Raw genomic sequence first — 24,474 nt, forward strand, 5'->3', positions numbered from 1 at the left:
TACATACCCAGCAGGCAAAGCTGCTCACACCCATACAACAGATGCACTACTTCTCAGCAGATTTTCATTAAGAGTCATCTGGGTGCCTTTTTAATATTGATAAGTAGGGGGGAGCTATATATGAAAAGTTATTAGCTTCTCCATGTCAGGAGTAAAACTGCAACATTTAAAGTCAGACTTACCCATTCAGAAAACAACTCAGAGGGGAAAACCAAAATTCTAAGCTCCCAATTAACGTCTATTTCATAAAAATGTTTAGTTTCGTCATAAATTAATAGAATGAGAATAAAAATTTATCTTGATTTTACTCAAGAAAAAATATCTGGGTGGTAATTTCAGAGGAAAATATAGAAGAGAAAGTAAAAAGTTAGGAACAAAAAAAAGTAGATTTTTTGTTGCATTTGGGAATCAGCATTTCATGCAAATTTCAAGTCAGTTTTCCAACTAGTAGAATGACTCTTAAAACACACTGCCCAGGGCTGGGTGGTGGCGTACCTGGTTGAGCACACGTTACAGTGCGTAAGGATCCAGGTTCGAACGCTGGGTCCCCAACTACAGGGGGAAAGCTTCACGAGTGGTGAGGCAGGGTGTCTCTCTGTCTCTTTCCCTCTCTACCACCCCGTCCCTCTCAATTTCTGGCTATTGCTATCCAATAAATAAATAAAGATAATAATTTTAAAAAACTGCCCATAATGGCATCTAACAGTAGCAGCAAGCAGAGGTGTCCCATCTGGCTATGCACAGCTGCCTTAACTCCCTTTCTTCCCTCCCTTCTTTAAATATATCTTCACATGTACTCTTCAGGCTAATTCATATTCTTCCAATTAATTTCCGTTCCTTTGACTAAATTAAGAAAAAAAACATTTTTTTGCCATTAGATAAGGATTTATCATTACGTTGAATAGCACAAGGAACTATTTAAACCACAAAATACAGCAGGTTAAAACACAAAACAGCTGGAGTTAAAAGAAGAAATAAATGAACAAGCAAATTGGAAACAATGAAAGAAGTGAACAGGAATGTCATAATTCCTTTCTTGTCCAAATGTAACTATCAAAAGTAAATAATAAAACCATAAAGAATAAAGTTGTATGGAAGGTAATGGACAGGATTAAACTAAGCATTATGTAATGGAATCAACAGAGAAAATGTAAGTTTGTTATGGAATTAAAACATACTTTTCTGGAAGTGAACAGATTGCCTAATTTTATCTTTTCAGAAATTTCTCTTAAGAAACTTTATTACGGGGTCAGGCTGTGGTGCACCAGGTTAAGTACCCATATTATGAAATGCAAAGACCCTGTTTGAGCCCCTGGCTCCCCACCTGCAGGTGGGTCGCTTCACAAGCAGTGAAGCAGGTCTACAGATGTCTCTTTCTCTCTCCAGCTCTATCTCCCCCATGTCTCTCAATTTCTCTCTGTCCTATCCAATAAGATGGGGGGAAAAGGCCATCAGAAGCAGGGGATTTGTAGTACACACAGGGAACCCCAGAAATAATCCTAGAAGAGAAAGAAAGTGAGAGGAAGAGAGAGAGGAAGAGAGAGAAGAAGAAGAAGAGATAGAGAGAGAAGGGAGGGAGAAAGAAGGAAGAAAGGAAAGGAATAGAGAAAGAAACTCTTATCAATGCCACTTTCATAAATCTATGCTGGACTATCCTTATATATAAACAATTTTTTAAAAAGTCAAAAACTAAAAAGAAACCATAGTGTCACTCAACAGAGCTCCTATATCAAACTAGAAAATGTGTTCAGCAATTTAACTCTATTTAATAAAATATGACTATTTTAAGAGTCAACACTTTTTAAAGAGGCAGCACTGGGCTTCTTTTAAAAATACAACTATAGAAAATTGAACCCCCTCCTTTTCTTGCACCATTTGAGAACTTTATTTCTTTCCACATATTTCTTATGACCAGGGGATCACTTTCCTAGACAGGTGGGAAACTCCAGAGGATGTCACTTCATATCTAAAGACAGACAACACTCAAAACAGTTTGGCTGTTAACAACTTCTGAGGATCCCTGTCCCCTCATACCACTCTTTTGACACTTTCAGTGGGGAGATATAAATATTTCTTCAAAATCATATTCTACAGCTATGGATAAATGGAACATGTCAGGCAGCAGGTTGTCAACCTGAGTCGTGTGTGTGTGTGTGTGTGTGTGTGTGTGTGTGTGTGTGTGTGTGTGTGTGTGTGTGTGTATACGTTGAAGAGGAAAAAGGCATACAATGGAAACTAATGGTTAAATACCTGCTCTCTGCCTCTGCTTGTACTTGACTGGGAGACATAAATGTCAGTTTATAACTACAAACTCTATGGCCTCAAGGTTGCTCTCCAAAACAGACACTAAAAACAACAACAAAAATGCAAAAATACTGTGCTTGTATTTAGTGCCACAGTTCCATTTCTCCCTGCCTCAGTGGATGAAAAGTCAGACATTTAGACTTAGTATATCTAGAACATCGACTGTGGCTACAAATATAGGTACTTTTCAAAATTACACATTGAGAGTGATTATAATCCTGTCAAAAGAATTCTGAAAATGGCTCTAAGGATTTATCAACATTCTTAGAATAAATTTCTAGAAATAAAGCTACTGTAAAAGCATGATCTTTGCAAATAAAATTTTTCATTTAGTTACATTTGGAGGGTGTTACCTAGAAGGATGACAATAACTGATAGATCTCTAAAACAACCATGTTTCCCCAAAAAGTAAATGATCATGATTTTCACAATAAAATATTAACCTTCATGTAGAAGTAATGCAGAGATTAAGGAAAGAGATAGAGGGGTATGGGGGATCTGTTAACTACATAACTAATCATTTGCAGAGTCTTTGAAGTTAGGCCTTGTGAAGTCATAACTATAAAGTATTTACACGAGGTACCTACATTCATATCTATAAACTCTTTCATAGTCAAAATAAACCTTGTAGTGTTAGCATTGTATATACTCATTTCCAGAAAACATTCAGTGCACATTCAAATGATCTTGGTCAATTGTCAGTTTATTAGCTACATATTTAAAATCTGTCTGCCCTGCTGTTCTCAATTTAAGGTCAGCAAATACTCGCCCAAATCTTAGTCTAGTGGATTTTTTTTCATTGTAGTATCTATTAAATTTTCATGTCATAAAAGATTCTGTTTATACTTTATAGTTTTAGATGAACAGTTTTTTCTATTATTTTAAAGGTTTTCAGAAGAGAGGTCCATTACAGAAGATATGATACCAAAAAACACTATCTTCTAACTCAGCCCTTCAGTCTGGGAATCCAGGATGATTTTACATGAAGAGAGAATGGATTTTGTCCATGAACAAAACTGGGAGAGCAAATTTAGAGGATATTTGTAAATTCTTGCCTATAGATAATAACCTTACCTGCAGGTACTATTTCTTTCAAAAGAAAAGAAAGAAAATGAGGGCATCTGGAAGTACTCTTCATATCAAAGTATTTGACTGGTCTCAGTTTTGAGCTTACTAGAGCAGCCTTCTCCAAAGAGTTTTCTTTTAGAGTAACAGCACTATATTATGACAGCTATCAAACTCTGGTTACAATGGGTCTTTAATATAAAAATCTAGTTTGTCTATGGATTCAAAAATAGAACTCAAAACATCAGATTATTACTTCAATCAGCTATCTAGCTAACTTCACAGTTCTGAACACTTGCTGTTTTAGGTTTCACTTAACTCTTTGTGGCCTATGGTGGTTTCCCAGCCCAGCCCATAGAACCTTCTATCACCCTGTTTTAAAGTCAAGTGAAATGACCTGTCATGACTCACACAACCCACTGATAATAACTGTCCCTTATTAAATTGTGTAAAAGTCATTTTATTAAAACATGTCATCCATTTCACAAATAAGGATGGCTTTTTTTTTTTAAGAACAAAACTTTAGGTCACAAAGAGCTAGAGTTTGGCAAACTGGAAGCTACCAATGCATCAGCAGCCCCTGGTCTCTTGTGTCTTTGGTGCACATGCTTGATCTCAGCAGGACCTACCTACATCTATCGGGCCCTAGGGGGAAAACTAGCAGATGTGTTCTACTAATGAAAGCTAACAGCTGCTGAAGCAGGAAAAATATCCCCAACAAGGAAAGGGGACCAGCAAGAGGATCCCCAAGGAGCAATTGACCATCAATAGAAACCTAGAAGGCAGGATAGCAGTTGAACTTCATTGACTCCTGGCCCAGCAAAGCATGGAGACTTTCAAGTTTTTCTGGTGTTTTGTTCTCTTAGTGAATTTGCTCAATAAAGCCATCTCCAGACTGTACACAATTTAAAGGGATATCACATGTTTAGACAATTACAAGGTATGGAGAGACACATTTACACCATTGACCACTATATTTACAACATCTGTTTATAATCTTTAAAGACCAGTTGATGAATGACAATGATGTGATTGTGACATTATTTTTAGGCATTTGGCAAAATACACTTGTGTGTAAGAGCTGCTTTTTTATTTTAAAAATGTTTACATATGTACGATTGTCCTTGTATGCTAATATAAATATGAAAAGTAAAAAAAAACAAAAATAAAAATATGTGTTTATGGTTAGCATATGGGATATTGACCTCTCAAAGCTTTAAAGTCCAGCAGAAAAACATCCTATATGCCTTAGCCCTGCATGCTAGTTTCTATTATGAAATTCTGTTTCCTTAAATGTGGAAAATAATAAACAAACAAAAGCTTCATGCACATAGAATTACTGTCTACAATGAGGATGTGCTTCAGAATGACAATTCTGAATCCATTATTGTCCCTTAGGAAACTTGCTACATTTGGGTCTTGTGAGTTAATTTAGTGATACTTCTACATAATATCTGTCATGCAGATCATCCATTAGTAAGTACACCAGTACCTTTATTGTCCCATATTATAGTGTAACATTTCAGTAGTTCTTTTCATGGATCAGTTAAATAGTCAGCCAATGAGCAAAAAGAAAGAAAATGGTATCCAGATCTGAGATTCAGCTTCCGGCTTCCTCTCTTCTGTTGCATTTTGGAAGGTTTTTTTTTTTTTTTTTTTTTTGTCTGAGGAGCAGATAGATTTGCAGTGATTCTGTGAGGCTGGGTTTCTATAAAAGTTGAAGTAAACAGTTTCGATCTATCACATGTAAACAGTTGATCTTAAATGGATGTCTCCCATAGCTGCACAGTAAAGAAAAAGAATTTTGCAAATTATGAGTACTGAAGCAGATTCCGAGATAGAACATGAGACCATTTGATGATTCCTTTATAGATGAGGGTGCACACACTGATGAAGTCTAGCAAATACATAGTAAATAAATACAAACAAATTATTAGCACCTCGCCTCTAAATTTGCCACTTTTTAATATAAAAAAACTTTTGGGGAGCCAAGTAGTAGCGTACCTGGTTGAGTGCATGTTACAGTGCTCAACGATCCAGGTTCGAGCCCCCAGTCCCTACCTGCAGGGGAAAGCTTTGCAAGTGGTGAAGCAGTGCTGCAGGTGTCCCTCTTTCTCTTTCCCTCTCTATCTCCCCTACCTTCTCGATTTCTGGCTGTTTCTACCCAATAAATAAAGATAACAAAAAAAGAAAAAGAAAAACCTTTATGTCTTCACTTGATGTTACTGAAATTCTAAACAAATTAAATATTGGGTGTCCCATAAAATAATTTAAAACACTATGAATTTCTATGTAGGGCAGGGAAACAAAACCTAGATCGGCAGAGATGATGTGGAGTAGTAATAAGTTCTGACTCCAATGAGCCTCAGTTTCCACATAAATGATTATAAAGTTTGAAAGATTAATTGCTTGAAGAAAGAAGAGAAATTAAAGGAATGACACTAGGAAAACAACAAGATCACAATTTTCCTCATTAGGAAATGAAGCAAAGAATTCTCAAATTCTCACTTATAAGAACATGGTCATATCTTGGTGAGGGATTTGCAGGTAGTCAGGAAGGTAATTAAATGGGTAGAGTGTAGGATTTAAATCTATCAAGTCCTTGGTTGTATCTGCAGCACTGCATGTACTCAAACAGAAGCATGCTCTATTTATTCCCTCTCTCTTCTTTCTCCCTCTCCCTCTCTCTCTCATTTATTAATTAGTATGTTAATCAAAAGAGCGGTTGCTAATAGGAAGATTTGCTTGTTTTGTTTTCCACAGCCCAGAAAGATAGTTCAGAGATAGCTGCCTGTTCTGCAAAATTCTGCTTCACTGTTCTGTGCTGTGTCACAGCAGGCAGAATCAACAAGAGGACTCACACAATGGTCTTAAGGATTATAGTCCTTAACAGTCACCTCATTTAGATCTCAGAAGGTGTCATGGTTCACTTCTGTTTTCTAGAAAGCTAGCATTTTCATGGCCAATCCCATCTGATATGAAAACATCTACAACTTCACACTGAGACTATCAAGAGCAGAGAGAATTTCCCCACTAGACAAAGCAAAATGACAGTGTAAACAGTTCTCTGTGGATGAAAGCAGTTGATAAAGAGTGGGCAGTTATGCTTATATAATTCCCTAGGGAGGGAAAGAATGTCATCAGTGTTAGATTTCATTCCTACAGACTCAAAGCCTGTCAACAGTATGCCTACTATTGAATCCTTTTGTAAGGCCAGAAATCTGAGTTCTGTAAATCATTGCTATCTTCTTTTCTTATCATCATTTATCATTCCCTATATTAGCATATCAAAATATTTTTTATGACTAAGAAAGCATTATTGTTTAAAAGTCTATGATGATGGTGATTTAATCTGTTGTTTTTTTGTTTTTTGCCTCCAGGGTTATAGCTGGGGCTAAGTGCCTGCACTAGAATCCTGCACCACTGCTCCTAAAGGCCATTTCTTTCCCCATTTTGTTGCCCTTGTTGCCTTTTGTTGCCCTTGAGAATGTTAATGTGTGCATTCTACTGGATGAGTCACCAACAAACCCTGAAACATGTTTTCTAATTAACTCTGAATTGACAGAGTTAAAATTAGGATGACCCTGTTTATTATGAATCCTACGATTTTAGAACCAAAGAGGTTTGGAAACATCCTTTAATATCAAAATGCCTATGAACCTAGCACTCATTAGAAGATCAATCTGCCCAGGCTTTAAAAACTTTTATTTTATTGCAATATGATTTCTGAGATTAGCATTACACTGTAACTGACCATAGCATAGCCTGGTCATCAGTTAAGGTAATTATTCTTTAGTTTCATCTTTCACTTGAACTTTTTTTAAGAGCTATCTTGCCTCTCTAAATTCCACTATATCTCAAATTTCATATAATGGTTGTGTTCTGGTAATTCTGTAAGGTACCGTAGAATCATGATTAAGAGGTAAAAGAACACTGTTCATTTCAAAAATGAAGTCATATTTTGGCAAGTCATAAATTCTGGCAAGTCATATTTTTTACAGAAATAGTCAACCCTATATCTTTTTTTTTTTAGATTTGTCTTTTACAGATTGGTAATATTGCCAAACCATTAATATTACAGATTTTCAAGTCCATTTGCCTTTTATCTAAATTTCAGTCTTATATCTCAGACATTCATTTTTGTCACAGATTTATACTCCTAAAATCCTCCCAGAGGTTATTAGTCAGTAGTTTGAGTAAGCAAAGTTATCATAGAAAAGTAGCTATTTTACTAAATCTCTGGTATTTCCTGGTATATATGCAAAAAACTGATAAGATAAAATACATTGTTTTTCTTATTCTAGATTGTGACATAATGGCTAAAATGAATAACAAAAGACAAACATATATAACAAAGAATGAAGACTATATGTCAATATTTCTTGAACTTATAAATGTAGAAATTAGACTCATTTGCACTAATCCATGCCCTAAAGTCTAATAATCTATTATTATTATTGTTGTTGTTATTGTTATTATTTTCTTCATCTTCCTAGAACAAGGAAGGAAATTCAATGGCACTCTTTTAAAATATTAATTCATAGATAAACAATAATGACAAGGAACTTAAAATATGAAGGAAGTTTCCACATACCCTGGCACTTTGACGGTTCACTTTCTTTTCTTCATCAGGAAGTGGAGGCATTGGGTAAGGATATTTCCTGCTTGAGGCAATAGACCCCGTTGATGAAGAAGGAGACTTGGCAGGAGACAAAGTCCTGGGATGTTGAGAAGACAAAACACATATTATATAATTGCCTAATATCTCATTCAAATATATGAAAATGGGTTCAGAACATACCCTAATTTCTACTTTTCTCAGTCACTATTGCAAAAGTTTAGCTACCGGAATGATGGAATTTTATCTTCCTAGTTTCTTAACTACCATGACTGCTTAAATGTTAGTGCAAAGAATATTACTTTCCATCTAGAGAACCAATAATAAAATGTCCTTTAGAATTTATAACAGCTAAAAGGAGAAAGGGTAGAATTATTCTGAAAGCTCAGTGGTAAGCTAAATGTACATAATATTCTTCTGTGACTTTATCCTTTAATGTAAAAATGGTTTTAGCCCAGCAATTCCCCTTATACTTTTTAGCTATGACAATACAATACAATTGATACATTTATTAGTTGCTAAATCACACGTCAGTTTACACAAATTCCATGCATTCAGAGGCCAGTGTGTTAGTTGTGAAAGGACAAAGGCAATTACAGGGTTTTTACAATAAATTAGTAAACATGCAAGCAGTAAGGAGTGCAGAGTTCCAGCCAAACAAAGAATCTGATGAGAACATACAAAAATGGTCTGATTAGTTCCTACCAAGAGTGCTGTGACACAGGAGAATATCTTTAAACAACAGATATCAATCTTGCTAAGTCATGTATGGTGGACTACATATGTCAGCAGAGTGGTGGTGGCTATACTTAATTGACTGGAGTTTTACTAAAACTAAAGCAGTAACAAAAAATTCTTCCTATTTAGAAAAGATGTCATCTTCATCATGAAGACAGTTCATATGAAAGACAGTCCATATGAAAAACAGTCCATATGAAAGATCTGTGTAAACTTTCTTATACTCATTTGATTCTGCATTTTCAGTTGGTACTACTTGTGTCTAAACTGGTCAGCCTGGAAGAGTCCAGAAATGTTATCCTGTCTCTAAAGTGCCAAAATCAGCTATGCATGTCAACCTTATCAAAAAGAAATAGATGTTAGAATTCTTCAGGAGCTATCTATTTAAAAATGTTACCACCACACATCCGCGACACCTCTATTTCTCCTGCTAAATGATAATGACTCACATCACTGAACCAGCCATATTGTCCAGTTATATAGCACAGGTACCACCTCTTTTAGCAAGATGTAGCTTCTGTGCAGGGAGTGCTACTTGTGAAGTAGTATTGGGGTGGAGGAGAGGGACCTACTCCTGCACTGCATGTGACAGTGTACAAGTATCGTTTTCCTTTAAAATTTGATAATATGCTTTGCCCTAGTTCTGTCAGTTACCCAATGAGTTCCTATTTATGAGCAGTGAACTCAAGCTAAGGTTTGAAAATAAATTTTCCTGTCAACCCTGAGATCCAAATGAGTGTGCTCATGCTCACTTAATTGAGTAACAAAGACTGGTTTCCCCTTACTTTTAATCAGTAGCTTCTAAAGTTTCCTCTATTTACAGAAAATACCTAGGACCATTACTCTGTGTGAAGTCTAGCTTGAATTCTGTAACTGCTTGACTTCTCTGGTGGTCATGTTCTTCATTGTAAAGTGGACACACAGAACTACGAACATTAGTACTTCAAATCTACAGGTTTTTTTTTTTCCAGTGCAGGAATTAATAATATTTTAATTTTAAGAAAACATTACAAATTAGACTGTAGCCATACAAAAGCAAATTCAGTATGTATAAAAAGGGAACTTTGGTGTTTATCTAAATACATCTTTTTAAAAATAAGGGCTTTTTAGTCTAACAACTATTGTTAAGATACACAAGTTCAGGAAAGTCAGTCAGGTACACCAACAACTAAATCTTGTTTATTGCTGGATATCATGCAAAACAAGTCCTCTTTTTCATTTACTACATTGCGTGTGTGTGTGTGTGTGTGTGTGTGTGTGTGTGTGTATTGCAACACTGTTAGCTTATAGCTTCAAAGAAATGCTGGTTATACACTTGGCCAAGGGTTCAAATGAACAACTCTGTGCATATTTAGCCCATTCCAATAAGGAGTTTTGAGAGTTCACTATTCTCAAATATTTTTCATGGCCAAAGATAATAATGAGCTAAGATAAAAATAAGTATTCTACAGAATGTCAAAGAAATTGCACACATACATACTCCTTTCACATTAATGTAAAGATTGACTTTCATTTTGGACATGCCAAAGAGGGCAATTTTACTAGGAATAAAGGGCAAAAGGTCCTATAGTTTGGGTAGTGTGTGACAGCATAAGGAGATTGTCTTAGGAGACACTAGAATATTAACTATTGATTGTCTTTTTGAACCCTAAGATAGCAGGAACCTCACATCTTCACTATAGAGCCCCTACTTCCCTCAGTCCTGGCACCCTTGGATAGGGCCCACTTTCCCGTATGCATCTCCCAATCCAAACCAAATAATATTGCATCCGCCGATCACAACCTAACCAAAGCAACGATTGCCATCTCAACATGCTTCACCTCAGACTGTATCCAGAGACTTCACGTGTGGAATGACAACCCTTCAGCTTCATTACTCGGGTGAGACCTTTCCTTTAATAGTACACTCTAATTTCATCTCAGGTAGTTCACTTTCTAACAAAGTCCCATAACCTAGACATACACCAGTTTCTGTGAGAGAGAGCTTATGTTCACACGTATCCATAAACTACTGCAAAATATATACCTGAAAGCAGGATTACACTAGAGTTTGCAGTGAGTACCTCCCTAACACTTCCTCTCCACTATTCCAAACTTGGGATCCATGATTGCTCAACAAATTGTTTGGCTTTGTATGTTAACTCTCTTTTCAATCACCAGGTTCCAGATGCCACCAGGATGCTGACTAGGCTTCCCTGGATTGAAGACCCCACCAATGTGTCCTGGAGCTCAGCTTCCCCAGAGACACACCTTACTAGGGAAAGAGAGAGGCAGACTGGGAGTATGGACTGACCAGTCAACGCCCATGTTCAGCGGGGAAGCAATTACAGAAGCCAGACCTTCTACCTTCTGCAACCCTCAACGACCCTGGGTCCATGCTCCCAGAGGGCTAGAGAATGGGAAGGCTATCATGGGAGAGGGTGGGTTATGGGGATTGGGTGGTGGGAATTGTGTGGAGTTGTACCCCTCCTACCTTATGCCTTTGTTCACTAATCCTTTCTTAAATAAAAAATTAAAAAAAAAAAAAAAAGTGGAGAACAAGGAAGTAGAGAGAACCTTAAGGATAGTGGGGAAGGACAAAGTTGGTGGTGGAGGGGTGGGGCTACAACTATCACGGAAAGATAAGAAACTGTACTCATGAGTTAACAACTGTCCCATAAGCCATTAATTTCTCCAAATTAAAAGGTCTGGGGGCGGGGGGTGAGTAGAGAACAAGGCAAGTGAGATCAGATTGGGAAGTTAAAGTGGAAATTCTCACAAATGTCTACCATAGACATTTCTTCAAAACTTCCTCCAGGCTTTTTTTCTGTTTTTGGTTTTTTGCCTGCTTATTCCAATCTGTCTTTCACTGAAAACCAAGCACTGACTAAGTTCATTCACTTACAAAATAATTTTTGTTGGTCTGGGAGGTGGCACAGTGGATAAAGCAATGGACTCTCAAGCATGAGGTCCTGAGTTCAATCCCCAGCAGCACATGTACCAGAGTGATGTCTGGTTCTTTTGCTTTCTCTCTCCTTCTATCTTTCTAATAAATAAAATCTTAATGAAAAATAATAATTTCTGCATCGCTGTATTTTTAGAAACTCAAATAGTCATAATGAGGGTCATATCAAAATTACACAAGGAAGGCGTGTCTGTGTGCCAACTGATTGTGATATATCTGGGGTAACATCAGACTTTCTGATTTTGTGTCTTGCTAAATATGCCTGTAAAGTCAATCTTAGTTCAATGCTGCCCCCCCCACCCCATCACAGACTAAAGCCAAGCCAGTTACACATGAAGGGCACAGGCCTACCCCCTTATCTACTTGACTATGTTCACAAATATGTTATAGTGGTTTAATCCAGAAGAACATGATTATTTCATAGTCATTATCTACTCTTCTACTGTTAGGTATTTATAGTGAAGTGGAAAGGGGAAATATTTTAGAGTCACATAGATGCAGACTCCTCATTTTGTTTTTTACAGTTATTAATTGTACTACCTTATTACACTCTGTGCCTTGGTTTCCTCCAAATTAAAAAGGGAATAAAATGGTTAAACCTAATGATGTTGTTAGAAATAGAGGTACATAATAACCACTCAAAACCTAAATTATTAGTTTCATTTAAGTCACTGTATTTTCCATAAGAGAGCAGAAAAAGACTGGAAAACCCCGAGTCTGATCAAATATTCATTTGATCTATGAGTCTGATCAAGTGTTATTCACTTCGTCAGCCATATGAATGAACAAATGATATAATACTCAAGAGTAATAGTACATTCTATGTTGTAAATTACTGTCAACATAATTGCCCCCAAATACAGGTGAGGGCAGCTAACATTCTTTTCTGATGAGCTGAATACATGTTCACAGCAGTGAAAGCAATCACTGGCAAATCAAAACTATGAGATAATAGTTGAGGCACTCTGATCTCTATTTTTTGCAATTGCTTTGCTTATATAGTGATATAGGTACCATAGCTGAAAGTCTGAACTGTATTCAGAACCAGTTTGCTGCAGTCACAAATTCTCCCGTTTTTTTTTTTTTTTGCTAAGAATGCCATGTATTCCATACCATATGCGTGATCAGCAAAGTGAACTTTGCCCTCACTTGATGGTTTTTGCAAGACAGATAGTCCTTAATGATCCAGCAGATCTGAGCTCAAGCAAAGGATTAGCAAAGCATAAACCAAGGTGTATATGTACTTTGGGTCTCCTATTTGATCTGGATAGGAAGTGAGTGAGATTTCTCTGTTGTGTTAGAATCAATGTGTTACAAGATCTAGGACCTCTCAATTTTTTAGCACTTTCACAGAAATTCTGCATTGACTTTCAAGTCTTACCAGTATAATATTTTATTACTCTAAAAATAAGTCTGTAACTATTGAAATATATCTACCTTTAAAATATGAATCTTTAATAATTAAATCTTAGTGTAATTATCCACCACAGGAAATGATATCTCAGACTAAGAGGAGACAAAGCAACCCTCTAAAATTGCCCTTGCAGCTTTGCACGTGCAACGGGGTGCAAAAGCATTTTCCCATCCAAATTATGTCTAGTCATGCAGCTTCTGGGCAGACCTGGGTGCTGGCTTTAAGAAATGTGAACTCTTCTCTGAGAGCCACATAAACTACTCAGTTCACCCAGGGGAGGTGAATCACTCTTCCGGGATACCATTTTACAAGTTATTGGTGTGAAAATACTAAGCCCACTTAGGAGTAAAAACCCTTTTCCATATGGGATCAAAATCACTGTTTTGATTCCATGGTTGGTGCAAATTACAATCTGCCCACAAGCCTGAGGAAAACAGAAAGGAGAATTAGGACTGCAGGTCAACCAAGATTCCAAATAGCATTCAAAATATCTTACCTTTCTTCCTTATGTTGGCCATCTTGGGAGCTACAGGTGAGGGTGGGATGTTTGAATGTGAGTGTATGTGTATGAGGTTCAGTGTGGGAAAGTAGGATAAGCAGAGGGGCAGGGAAAGAAGAACAGATGGGGTAATAAAGCAGAATATATTTTTGTGAGCAGGCAGGGGTTACGCTTTCCTTGGGGTATATGCGAATGTATGGATCAAACTAAAATGCAGGTAGTTCTAATCATTTTCTCAAACTATATATGTCTAAACTAAATGGTACACTTTATATGGGTGCTGAGAGTAAAAATGCACATAGAATTTTTATATGTTAAGTGTTGTTCTAAGTCATGGCAATAAGTAATCTGAAAACTTACTAAGTTATAGTCAATGAAAACATTAATTCAGTCTATAGCCTTTACTTGAGTTGTCCACAAAGTAATTAGATATATATTGGACATTTACCTCTAGAAAATAACTTTGAGATTTCAAAGAGTAAAAAAAAAATGTCATTAAGAAACTCTCTCTAACCTCAACTGTTGCACTGAGCTATAATAATGAATAAATTTGACAGTTTTTAAAATGTAAGGAAAGCTGATCTTTTGTGAATCAAGATCATGTTTAGAATCTACTTCCTATTCTACTTGAAGTATTAGACAGTAATAATATTATTAACAAGAAAATTTTCCTTCAATGTTTTGCTGAGTATCAATAAAACACTTTTCTCAGCACAGCCCTTCGCCGGTAGCAAATGACTGTACTGAACAAATAATACCTAACATCATTCCGCATATGCTTATGTAGTCAGTAGTTAATAAGTTTCAAGTTACATAGAATCATTTTTACTACTCAAAGTAAAAATTCTTCTAACTTAATTATGTTTATGTTTTTCTTTGAGTTTTCATATGCACTATTTACTCTTAAAGGTAGTAACTAGGAAAAATGCATTATGAAACTGCTAAATTTGAGAAATTAAATTATTCAGGTTAATAGTATTTCTTTATTAGTGAAAAATATGTTTCATGCCCATAGAACACTACATAGCATCAAATGAAGAGAAAGCTACTAAAAAGCTCAAGATGGTGATAGAGACATGCACTCAATGGTAACTCCTTCAAATGGCTTCATTTGAAACATTCAAGAAGGAACTAGACTTGCTCATGAAGCCAAAAACAGATTAAAAGGCAGCAAATAAACAAGGACCCTTTCCATCTATGGGAACTTGTATTGGGAGATACAAGAAAGAGAGAGCCAGTCACAGTACATTGATTGTATGTGCTGGGAGAGTTCGAAAAGGGTATAAAATTAATTTATAAAATACCTAAAGTATGGTCCTTCAGTGTTTTTATTCACATCTTCTACCCACTTAGCTACATTATAGTTTCTTTTGAACCATGGGTTTAAATACCTGCAGAAAGCAATGGAAGGAACAAAGAAAGCAGAACAAGATAGAAAATCTGAAAATACACAGCACAAGCTTAGCAAGGATGTCTTCACCCTCCAAATGCTAGTGACTATGACAAATAAACCAGGATGGATGTTGGGTGGTTATGAGGCAGTCTGTACAATGATATGAGAATAAACTGGCCTACAAGGCTTAAAGCATTCTAGAATGAATTTGACATTTCAGGACAAGCCTTTCCAGTGGTTTTCAAAGTAAATTAGAAATTCAGCCAGCAGTTCTATTCACCCACCTCCAAAGTGGCTTTTTCCAGACCACTTTTCATTTGGCTCCTTGGTTTTCTAGTCATAATGGTGATTTTGGGGAACACCCAGATGGCTGCCATCCCAACTTGACATTTGGTCAAATAACACCCCAAGGACAATTAAAAGAAGCTAAGTCCTCTTTCCAATGTGAATGGAAGGATTACTTGGCTTCACTCGTACTCTCCACAGAAAGTCTAAAGCTGGAGTTAATCAAAAAAGTGGCCCTATTGGATATACAAGGAACAGAAAGGATCCCACTGATCTGATTCTGAAGTCCCAAGGCACATTAGTGTGGTCCAAATAGGCCTCCGCAATCTTAAAGCTATATTTGGCAATTTAGTTTCAACCGCAATGTTCCTTCCTCCTCTTTGCTCATTACAGGCTAAAATTCATGTTTCCATTAGGAAATGACCCTCGGAAGTTACCTTGTGAGTGTCTCATCACCAATTATGAGAATAATTGCTAGAGGACAAAAATGACCTTGGTTATTAGCATTTTTCTGATGAATATAGCAAAGTCTCTACAAGAATTATGGTGCAAAGGTAATTTTGAAACGTAAAATTAGGAGTGCAAGTTTTGGGTTTTTTTTTTCAGAGTTTCCTTTGACTGTTACATTGACAGTCAAGCAAAACACATCCCGTTAAATTTAGTCTTTGAAAAATAAATATAAATTCAACAACTTCAGTCTTGATTCAGAATCGGATGAATTTAGAGGTTTTCCTGGGCTTTCTCATTTAAAAGATAATTTCTAGAGATAATACAGACAATGGAGATCTAAGCTCTATAATTGTTTTAAAGTTATAAAATCAGAGGAAATTATGAAACATTCTGTCAATTTTGGATTAAAGTTCTCTCTTTTTCTCTATATTTATTGTTAATTGTAAATACATTTTAAATCAAGATATTTTTAAAGTTATTCCATAGTCCGTTCCTTTGTTTTTTGCTATAATCAATACATATCCCCAAAATCAGATCAGAAAATTCCTTCCTGTGAGAAAGTTTTGGTTACTTTTATGCTCATAAGACCATTTTTTATTAAGATAATATCTACCAACTCAGAAACAACTCACACTAGTTTTGCCTTTAGCCACAATCATTGCCAATTTATGCTTTTCACAAAGATAGCCAACTAAGACTTGCATAAAGATTTCCATTGAGACTCTAAACAAAAAGAAACAGTCCAAAAGCAAGTGCAGCCACAGATGAAGGCTAGTGAATGCTCTGGCCTGGGGAAAATTGTTGAAAAAAGCCCATGCAGCTATTATTAGGTGAAACATAGCCACACAGCAAACTATCACCCACAGGCAGTCAGTCTACCACTTCCAGGAGGAGACAGGTTTTCCTTTCACTGACAATCTTAGCATCTCAAAGGACTTGTGCCAAGTCTGTCCGGTGAAATCTACAGCAATATGGCTTGATTAGCACATGGTGGACATTTTCCTTCATTTCAGAAGGTTGAGATCACCTCACTAGAGGTCCCTGAAGAAAGGTCCCAATTGTTTCATCTAGTAATATGCTCGTGGCAATGCCTTCACAATAGACTTCCTAATACCTCTAGTTCATGGTGGCTGGTATGATAGGATTTTTACCAAACTTCTATAACGTGCCTATGTGGCTTGACTTGGCTTATAGCGCAACATGCAAAAAAAAAAAAAATGCATTAGACAGGATAGGAGAGCTCTTTTGTGTTCTCCAGGATGGGAAGGCAGAGGAAAATTAGCTGATGCTAGCTGGACCAGGACCACCTCCAAGCAGACTTTGTGGGTCCTCAGAGATGAAATGAACCTGTTCTCAGCCAAGGAAGGGACTTGGGATTAAGTGGCAGCCCAGAATGAAGGGGCAGGTGGAGACTGACCTGTGATCCAGACTCCCTGTATGGGGGCTGTCAGAACCCCCTGGGCTTATGCCTTGGGATGGGACTGTCTGGGCGAGGGAGTGCCCAGGCTCAGGTGCTTGGGGCTCCCTCCTGTAAAAACACAATATATAATACATATTCTAAGCCAAGACTTTTTTTTTTTTTTACAATATGTACAACAGTGAGGAAGATGCAAAACTTTGAGTGGAAAAACAATACAAGCAAGGATATTTTCTGTTGTTAGTTGGCAGAGAATGTATTTGTGGTGCATACATTAATGCATGTCCCATTGCTTCATCATCTATTGGGATAATGAAGTATTAATGGGGAATGTTGACATTATGAACCTGATTATACATATTAGTCTAAAAAAAGATGTTTATAGTCATTCTGCCCCTATTATAGTCACACATTATACTATTATATCAGCAGCAAATTGGATTGTTTAACAAATGTAAAAAAAATTTTAAAAAACTGTCAACATAATCCTGTTGTGTTAGACATTTATTTTAAGAAAAAAAAATATAGTACCCATACAATAATGTATGTGAGAATAATGGCCAGCTTCACAGGCTTGGTTCCATGTAGTTACAGTAAGTCATACAATTCAAACCTGAAAAAGCTGAAGATTTTAAGGGAGTCCAAAGTACTTTTTCCTTACAAATATGGTTCGACTATGATGTCTTCTTAAATACCATAATTTAATTATCTCACAAGCAAGATTTTTCAAACACTATCTGTAATATAATATACACTATATAATGTGAGTGGAAATTATACAAAAAGTAATTTTGAAATAAATTCTACAGAAATTTTTTTTGGCTAACTTTTGTTAAATACTAAGATCTGGGTCCTAACTCATAGCTTCAATATATTACTGAAGTTTTTTTTCTTCACTTAGGCATTTTAAAGCCATATTATAGGAAATGCAATTAGAGCATTAATAGTACACAAAGGAACTTCTAAAGAAAATCTTGCAGTTTTATCTGTATTCTTGTGAGCAATTAAAATAAGCTAAGGAGCTCTTACGAAGTGATCTCATGCAAAACAAATTAAGTAATGTTCCAAGAAGAGTTTATCTACCATGAGCCCTAAAGCATCCAAGTGCTTTGGGAATGTATAAGATAAACTCTAAGAGATTAGTTTCTTATGATGGAGTTCTATGATGTCATTCTGGACCATGCAATGGTATCACTTGATCCTATCTATTGTTTCTAAGATAAAGTATCCTCTAATAAACTTTGACAAGTCACTTACAAGACAATATCATCAGCAGGAAGGTCCAAATTTCAGGGCAATGATATTATCCTGGACTGAAAAAGGCAGGGTATGATGGAAAAGCTAACATAAGTTTCTGACAAGCAGTTGACAAATACCTGCTATTCAGATATTTTTTTAAGTATTAAGCAATGAAAAAGCAACAGAAATCCTGGGAATAATAATTAAGGTTGAAGTTAAAAAAAGGATTAGGTATGACAAAAAAAAAGTCTAGGTAGCAAGATCCAGAAGGATAACAAATGAGTGTTTTACTTCATGAAAAGAGATAAAGGCTTGAGGGAACTTGGTTTTACTCATACTTTCTTAAGTAAAGAAGCAAAAAAAAAAATGTGTATGGTGTTTTACTTCAATAAAGTATCATTAAATGTAAATTCTGTCCCTACCCCTATATAGTTTCTTACCCTACCACTATATAAAAATGTGTGGCTATCATTTTAAATGGATAGATTTGCATCTGGTGACAATGATTCTGCTAAAGAGCAAATTTAGATAGATACCCTTTTAAAATATACTCTGAAGGAAGATTTAAACAGAAAAAGTATTCCATTAGTCTGAGAGAATGCTTAGATAGCAGTCATGAAGCCCTCAGAGCGGTGGTTTTACATTAGGAGCCATATCATGCTCTATTAGAAATTTTCCCTGAAGCTTCTAGGCTGTGAGAATCTGAAATGGCTGGACCTTAGGTGATGAGAAGAAAGGAATGTTATCAAAATTCCCTTCAAAAGAAACCAAGAGACCAAAATGGCAGGTTACTGGAGGAAAAAGCCTGCAGTGAGGGCAAGACCCCCACTATCAGTGAACATTGGTATGGGCACAGTTGCGGAGATGCCTATGTAAAAGAGAAAAGTCATGGTTAATTTTTAAATGGCAAAAAAAAAAAGAACGAAAAAGATAAAACCAAGTCCAAGGCATGTTTTACAGTTCTTTGATGTTCTACTTAATTTAACTTCTCACACTAGTTACATAGGACCTTAGAATTTTTTTTTTTCTATTAGAGGTTCAGACTTACTCAGTTGAATTAGACCGAGGTCTAAATCTTTTGCCTCTGATTTTCTTTCTGTTGCCTCCCAGGTTACCTGAAAAAGATAGCTTATAGTTAGATTTATATGTAAATAAGCAATCGCCTTATGTTTAATTACATGGTATATCAAGGTGTAATTCAAAGCCAATATCATGCCTATAACATGGAGTTCTACAGCACTATCTAACCTCAACGTGTCTAATGCTCTGGTGTTACTATATCCCATCATTTCCCAACAAAGAAAAAAAAAGATTTTCATAATAAATGCCTCTGTTTGTATGGAAGAAGAGCAAGCTAAAGAGCATATGGGAAGAAGTCTTTATGGCTACGCGTCACAGAATATAGAATATGTTGTTATGTGTACAGATTGATTCAGAACATTCTTCTATACCTTGCCAAGAGTTACTTCGAGGTCGCCCATTTTCACATATGTCTGAAATATGTTTTGTGTCTGGAATCCTTTCACTCCAAGAATGAGACAGTCCATTTGACCTGAAATTGGGGAAAAAAATGAATATACTGTTAAGAAATGTAAGAATGGTTTGAAATTAGTAAGCAAACTTGTTAAGCATTACTATACATTAAATAAAAAAAAACAAAGAAAAAAATCTGAAATGAAAGAATGAAGAGCACATGAAAGTCTTCATGAAGAAGGCAGAATTACACAACATTCAATTTAAGAAAAGTCAAATACAATGGAACCCCATTACAGTAGTTTATAATTGAAATATACTTATATATATCAGGATATAATGCAAGCCAATTCACATTGCCTAGAACAAAGCAACCATATAGCAGATTTGCCACATATTTCACTTATATCACCCAAGCAGCAAAGTTACATAATGGGGTCCCACCATAGATGTTTCTTAATTGTAAAGCAATGGTTTCCATTCAAATATTATGAGAACATGGACTTCCAAGTGATTTAATTAAGTTTTTTTCAACTGAATCTATTCAATATTTATCAAAGTATTATTTAGAATTTCATAAATAATATAATTATGTTCTGAGAATTGTCTTTTTTACCCAAAAAATGGTTTCTCTAAAATATCATTCTGTTAGGTAGTTGTCCAATAACTGAACCAAACTAGATATTTAAATAGCAGGTCTCCCACAAAGCCCATGTACCATCAAGCCTTCTGCTAGTTATGTCTTGTCATCTTTAAATAAATTGCCTACCAGGAGCAAAAATGTCACACCTACCTTCAACCAAAAATAATTAATTTTGACAAATAACAAACAGAATGAGCCACACAATTTGATACAACTTTAACTGCTTAAAATCATGATCTATTGATATTTTTGCTAAAATCTCGGATTTATTCAAATAAGTATTTTCAGCTCTTCTCAAAAAAATATAGAAAATAGCACTATATTTTAAATCTTTCCCACAATTAGCCTTCCAATTAATAGCTAATAATGTCTTTATTAAAAACCTTCTACTAATAAATGAAAAAAATGGAAATTAGCACAACTGTTAAGTATGAATACCCTAGAATTTTCTGGTCATCATTTCCTAATTATAAAATAGTACTTATCTTGTACATGAGAAATTCTGTTAAGTTTATTAATTTCTTCTCTTAGTAACCATGCTATTTCTTCAAAATTAGAACTTTTACAAAGAAAATATTTATATACTGAGATTTCAATAGAACTTATTCTATTAGAATGTCCCCAATAAGTTAAAAGAATTTAAAAAAATTAACTTTCAGTGCCAGGCGGTGGTACACCTGGTTGAGTACACATGTTAAAATGGGCAAGGACCCAAGTTCAAGTCCTCAGTCCCCATCTGTAAGGGGAAAGCTTTGCAAGTGATGAAGCAGGACTGCAGATCTCTCTGTCTCTCTCTCTATATATCACCCCTTCCCTCTCAATTTCTGGCTGTCTCTACACAATAAATAAATAAAGATAATAAAACATTTTTTTTAGATATTAACTTTCTTCTATAAAATTGCATTTGTTGTTCAAAACATTTCTTAACTTTTTCTCTTATCTATGTTATCTGAGCAAAAACTATCTTTCCTGCTTAAAATAATTCATATAAAGTCCTGAGATGTTATTAAGTACTTCTATTTTTCTTCGTGATTCATATTTACAAAAGTGAAATCCATTGCATAATCCTAATTCATTCTATTTAGAACTTTAGAAGAAACATCTTCCTTCTCAATTAAACTAACAATTCTTCCCCTTCAGTCTACAAGTAACTTCTGTATCCAAAGTAATATGTAGGACTATCAATTTTTTTTCTATATACATTATAACCTACCAACAATTGTGAAGAAAATCTTCCTCTATATTATTTAGTATCTTTTAGTGTGAATGCTCATCTCACTGACTCAAACATTTTAATTATTTATTTCTTCTTTCTGCTTACTTTATTAAGTAATTATAAAACATGAAAAACTTTAAATGGTCCAGTCCTCTTTATATTGCTTAGTATTTTGGAGTAGGAACAGAGAATGAAAGTTTAAAACATATAAAGAATATATTAGCTTCATCTGTATCACTATTAAACTCAGGCAAACATTAAATATACTTAATTTGGCAGCCAAGCTTTAAGATATAAAGTCCAGAAATAATCATTGCAGGAATAAAAGGCAAAACCATAATATTCAAATATATGAATCACAGAGAAGCAATCCTTTTTCACAGCAAGCTTAGCACTGATAAGTATAAACTTAAAAATATTCAATGCAGCATTTATGCTACCAACTTATTTTAATAACTGTTTTTACTGAAGCATGACAGTAACCTTTTTCTTTGACTACCAAATATGACATAAAGCTCACCATTTTAATGTAATAAAATACTATATATAGTTTCTCAATCCATATAAGAACACACAGGAAAACTCTAGAGTTTCTATATAAATTTACATCATTGTTTATTTTGTTTTCATTTTGGGTCTGATTTGTTTAAAAAGTGGCTCTGAGCATATGGCATTTTGAAGCAGTAATCAAAGAACAAAGGATACTATTTTTTAACATCCAAGAAAGAAGGAAGAAGTAATCAAACCTGCTGCAAAATAATGAAATGTTCTGACTAATGGAATAATGTGTGATGGAACAGGTAGAAATCTGAAAATGCGACAGAAAAGCAGACCTCTTCTTAGAACTAGATGCTGAGTTTGTGCTGACTCCAGGAGGAATGTCGCTATAAAAAGAGTCACCATCTCCAGGCTTTTTTACATAATCTCCCTGGGGTAACTGTCTAAGGCATAATAAACATTTCAAAGTCAGAAAACAAGACACACACATGAACACAGACATATACAAATATTATCTAAGGGGAAAAAAAAGGTAGGGGTAATGATCTACATGAATCAAATCTATAACAACACACAAGATATTTAGTAAATGTGACAAGTTAAGTCATTCTAAGTGTAGAGGTCAGAGAGGCAATCACTGAAGTATTTATAGTCTGCATAAATAAATTCTTGCTTGAGAGAAAAATATGGAAAGATGAGGTTTTTCACTTAACTTCAGATTACTTGGAGAAGTCAACTGCATTTTGCCTTTTTAAAAAAACTGATATCAAAGAAAATATGCCAGGATAGATTGCCCTCACAAATAAGGCATCTTCATGTTTTCTAAACATTATATAATCTAACTTTGATTTGCTCTTTACTGTATTGACACCTAAATTATCTTCTATGATCTATTTCAAATGAATTCTTACTTCAGATTTCTCTATTGGATTTGGGCCTTTGTTGTTAACAACAATAGAAGAAACTGAGAAAAATTTAAAAGGGAAACAAAAGTATAATCTGATATCTCCACAGCAGATTTTAAAGGAAGATAATTTATTTAGAAGAGTAAAGGGTTGAAATAGAACAGAATTCTTTCTGAGACTATAGATAAGTATTTACAGGTAGTTAGTGGGTGATCTTGGATCTCCACCTGAATTACAGTAACAGTGAAAACAACAACAACAAAAAAATCGAATTTGCACAGATTACTGTACAAACTCACTCTAAACTTTAATTAAATGACATTGAGACAAATTTTTATTACTTCTCTTAATGGATATGGACAGAAATTTTTAAACAGAACTACACAGTCATACCTCCTTTCTCAGTAGCTAGTTTTATCATTTGCTAGTAGTTATGCCCCCAGTCAACTACACTGAAAACTTTGGTTCCAATCAGAATTATTGTTGCAATGTCTAATAAATGTTTAACTGAGAATTTTAAACAGACTGTACTAAAGAAGGTCTCCCACAAAAGCACAAACCTCCTAACTCTTGAGTTTTAGTTAGTTATTACATTAAAGTTTGTTACTTGCTGATGCTCATTTTCTTTTTAAAAAATATTGTAATCTGCATTTCCTTGCTTATATCCTTCCTCATATTGTTGTAAATGTTTCAAATACTTGGTCATTTGTCCTTTTAAATGAAAAACTACACTTTATATTATTTCGCTCTTATTCGCTTACACATCTCTACAAAATTAAAATTTTTAACTGACAGGAATGCAAGTCAAAACTGTTTAATTAAATGTATTACTTCCCTTCTAAAAGAGTAGAATTTCTGATTTTTGTGTGCAAGATTAATTTTACCTATAATTACTTGACACACTTTTAAAAATAACATTTAACTCTTCAGCTCATAACTATAATCTCTCCCTAATATAGTGTGCAACGTTGTTTTAATTATAGGGAAAAATACGATATCCCCAAATTTACAATGCTAAGATATATATATATAAAGTGATATATATATTTTATGCAGGAGATCTTTAATTATATTTTCTGTTTATCCCTTAACAGTAAGATATTCTATCAATGCTTTAAACAATGCTGTCAAAATTAGAGTTTCATATGTTGCATTACAGTGGAAGCTTCACTTTTGTATGATAGTTATTTTAAATTATACTAGACACTTTATCTATCAGAACAATCTCTAGCAACATCATAGTTCCAATAATATTTATGACTAACAAATCTTTTGTCACCGTTACCTTTAGTTTTTATATATTGATGTGGTGTGTCTTACTAATTCAAATTAAATGACAAGTTTACTTTAAATTTAAATGAAAAAGAAAAGAC

General features: G+C 34.9%; 1 protein-coding gene across 16 annotated transcripts in view; it reads right to left on the bottom strand.

Moving 5' to 3' along the window:
- Nucleotides 1-5,000: 5,000 nt before the first annotated feature.
- The window catches only part of ADAM22 (ADAM metallopeptidase domain 22), a 261,263-nt gene continuing 241,789 nt past the window's right edge, over nucleotides 5,001-24,474 (bottom strand). For 4 of the 16 annotated variants that reach the window (XM_060196291.1, XM_060196289.1, XM_060196290.1 and 1 more), the window contains 4 exons: nucleotides 19,818-19,918; nucleotides 19,415-19,481; nucleotides 7,964-8,087; nucleotides 5,001-5,150 (listed from right to left, as the gene is read on the bottom strand). In XM_060196291.1, the coding sequence (XP_060052274.1) occupies nucleotides 5,130-5,150; nucleotides 7,964-8,087; nucleotides 19,415-19,481; nucleotides 19,818-19,918 (313 nt within the window). In that variant the 3' untranslated portion in view covers nucleotides 5,001-5,129. Of the gene's footprint in view, nucleotides 5,151-7,963; nucleotides 8,088-13,579; nucleotides 13,610-14,886; nucleotides 14,974-17,127; nucleotides 17,239-19,414; nucleotides 19,482-19,817; nucleotides 19,919-22,444; nucleotides 22,640-24,474 lie in introns of all 16 variants that reach the window. The other 12 variants (XM_060196284.1, XM_060196286.1, XM_060196282.1 and 9 more) reach the window with 8 other exon arrangements.

This window comes from Erinaceus europaeus, chromosome 8 (genome assembly GCF_950295315.1).
Source record: "Erinaceus europaeus chromosome 8, mEriEur2.1, whole genome shotgun sequence".
In the NCBI taxonomy this organism is placed as follows: Eukaryota; Metazoa; Chordata; class Mammalia; order Eulipotyphla; family Erinaceidae; genus Erinaceus; species Erinaceus europaeus.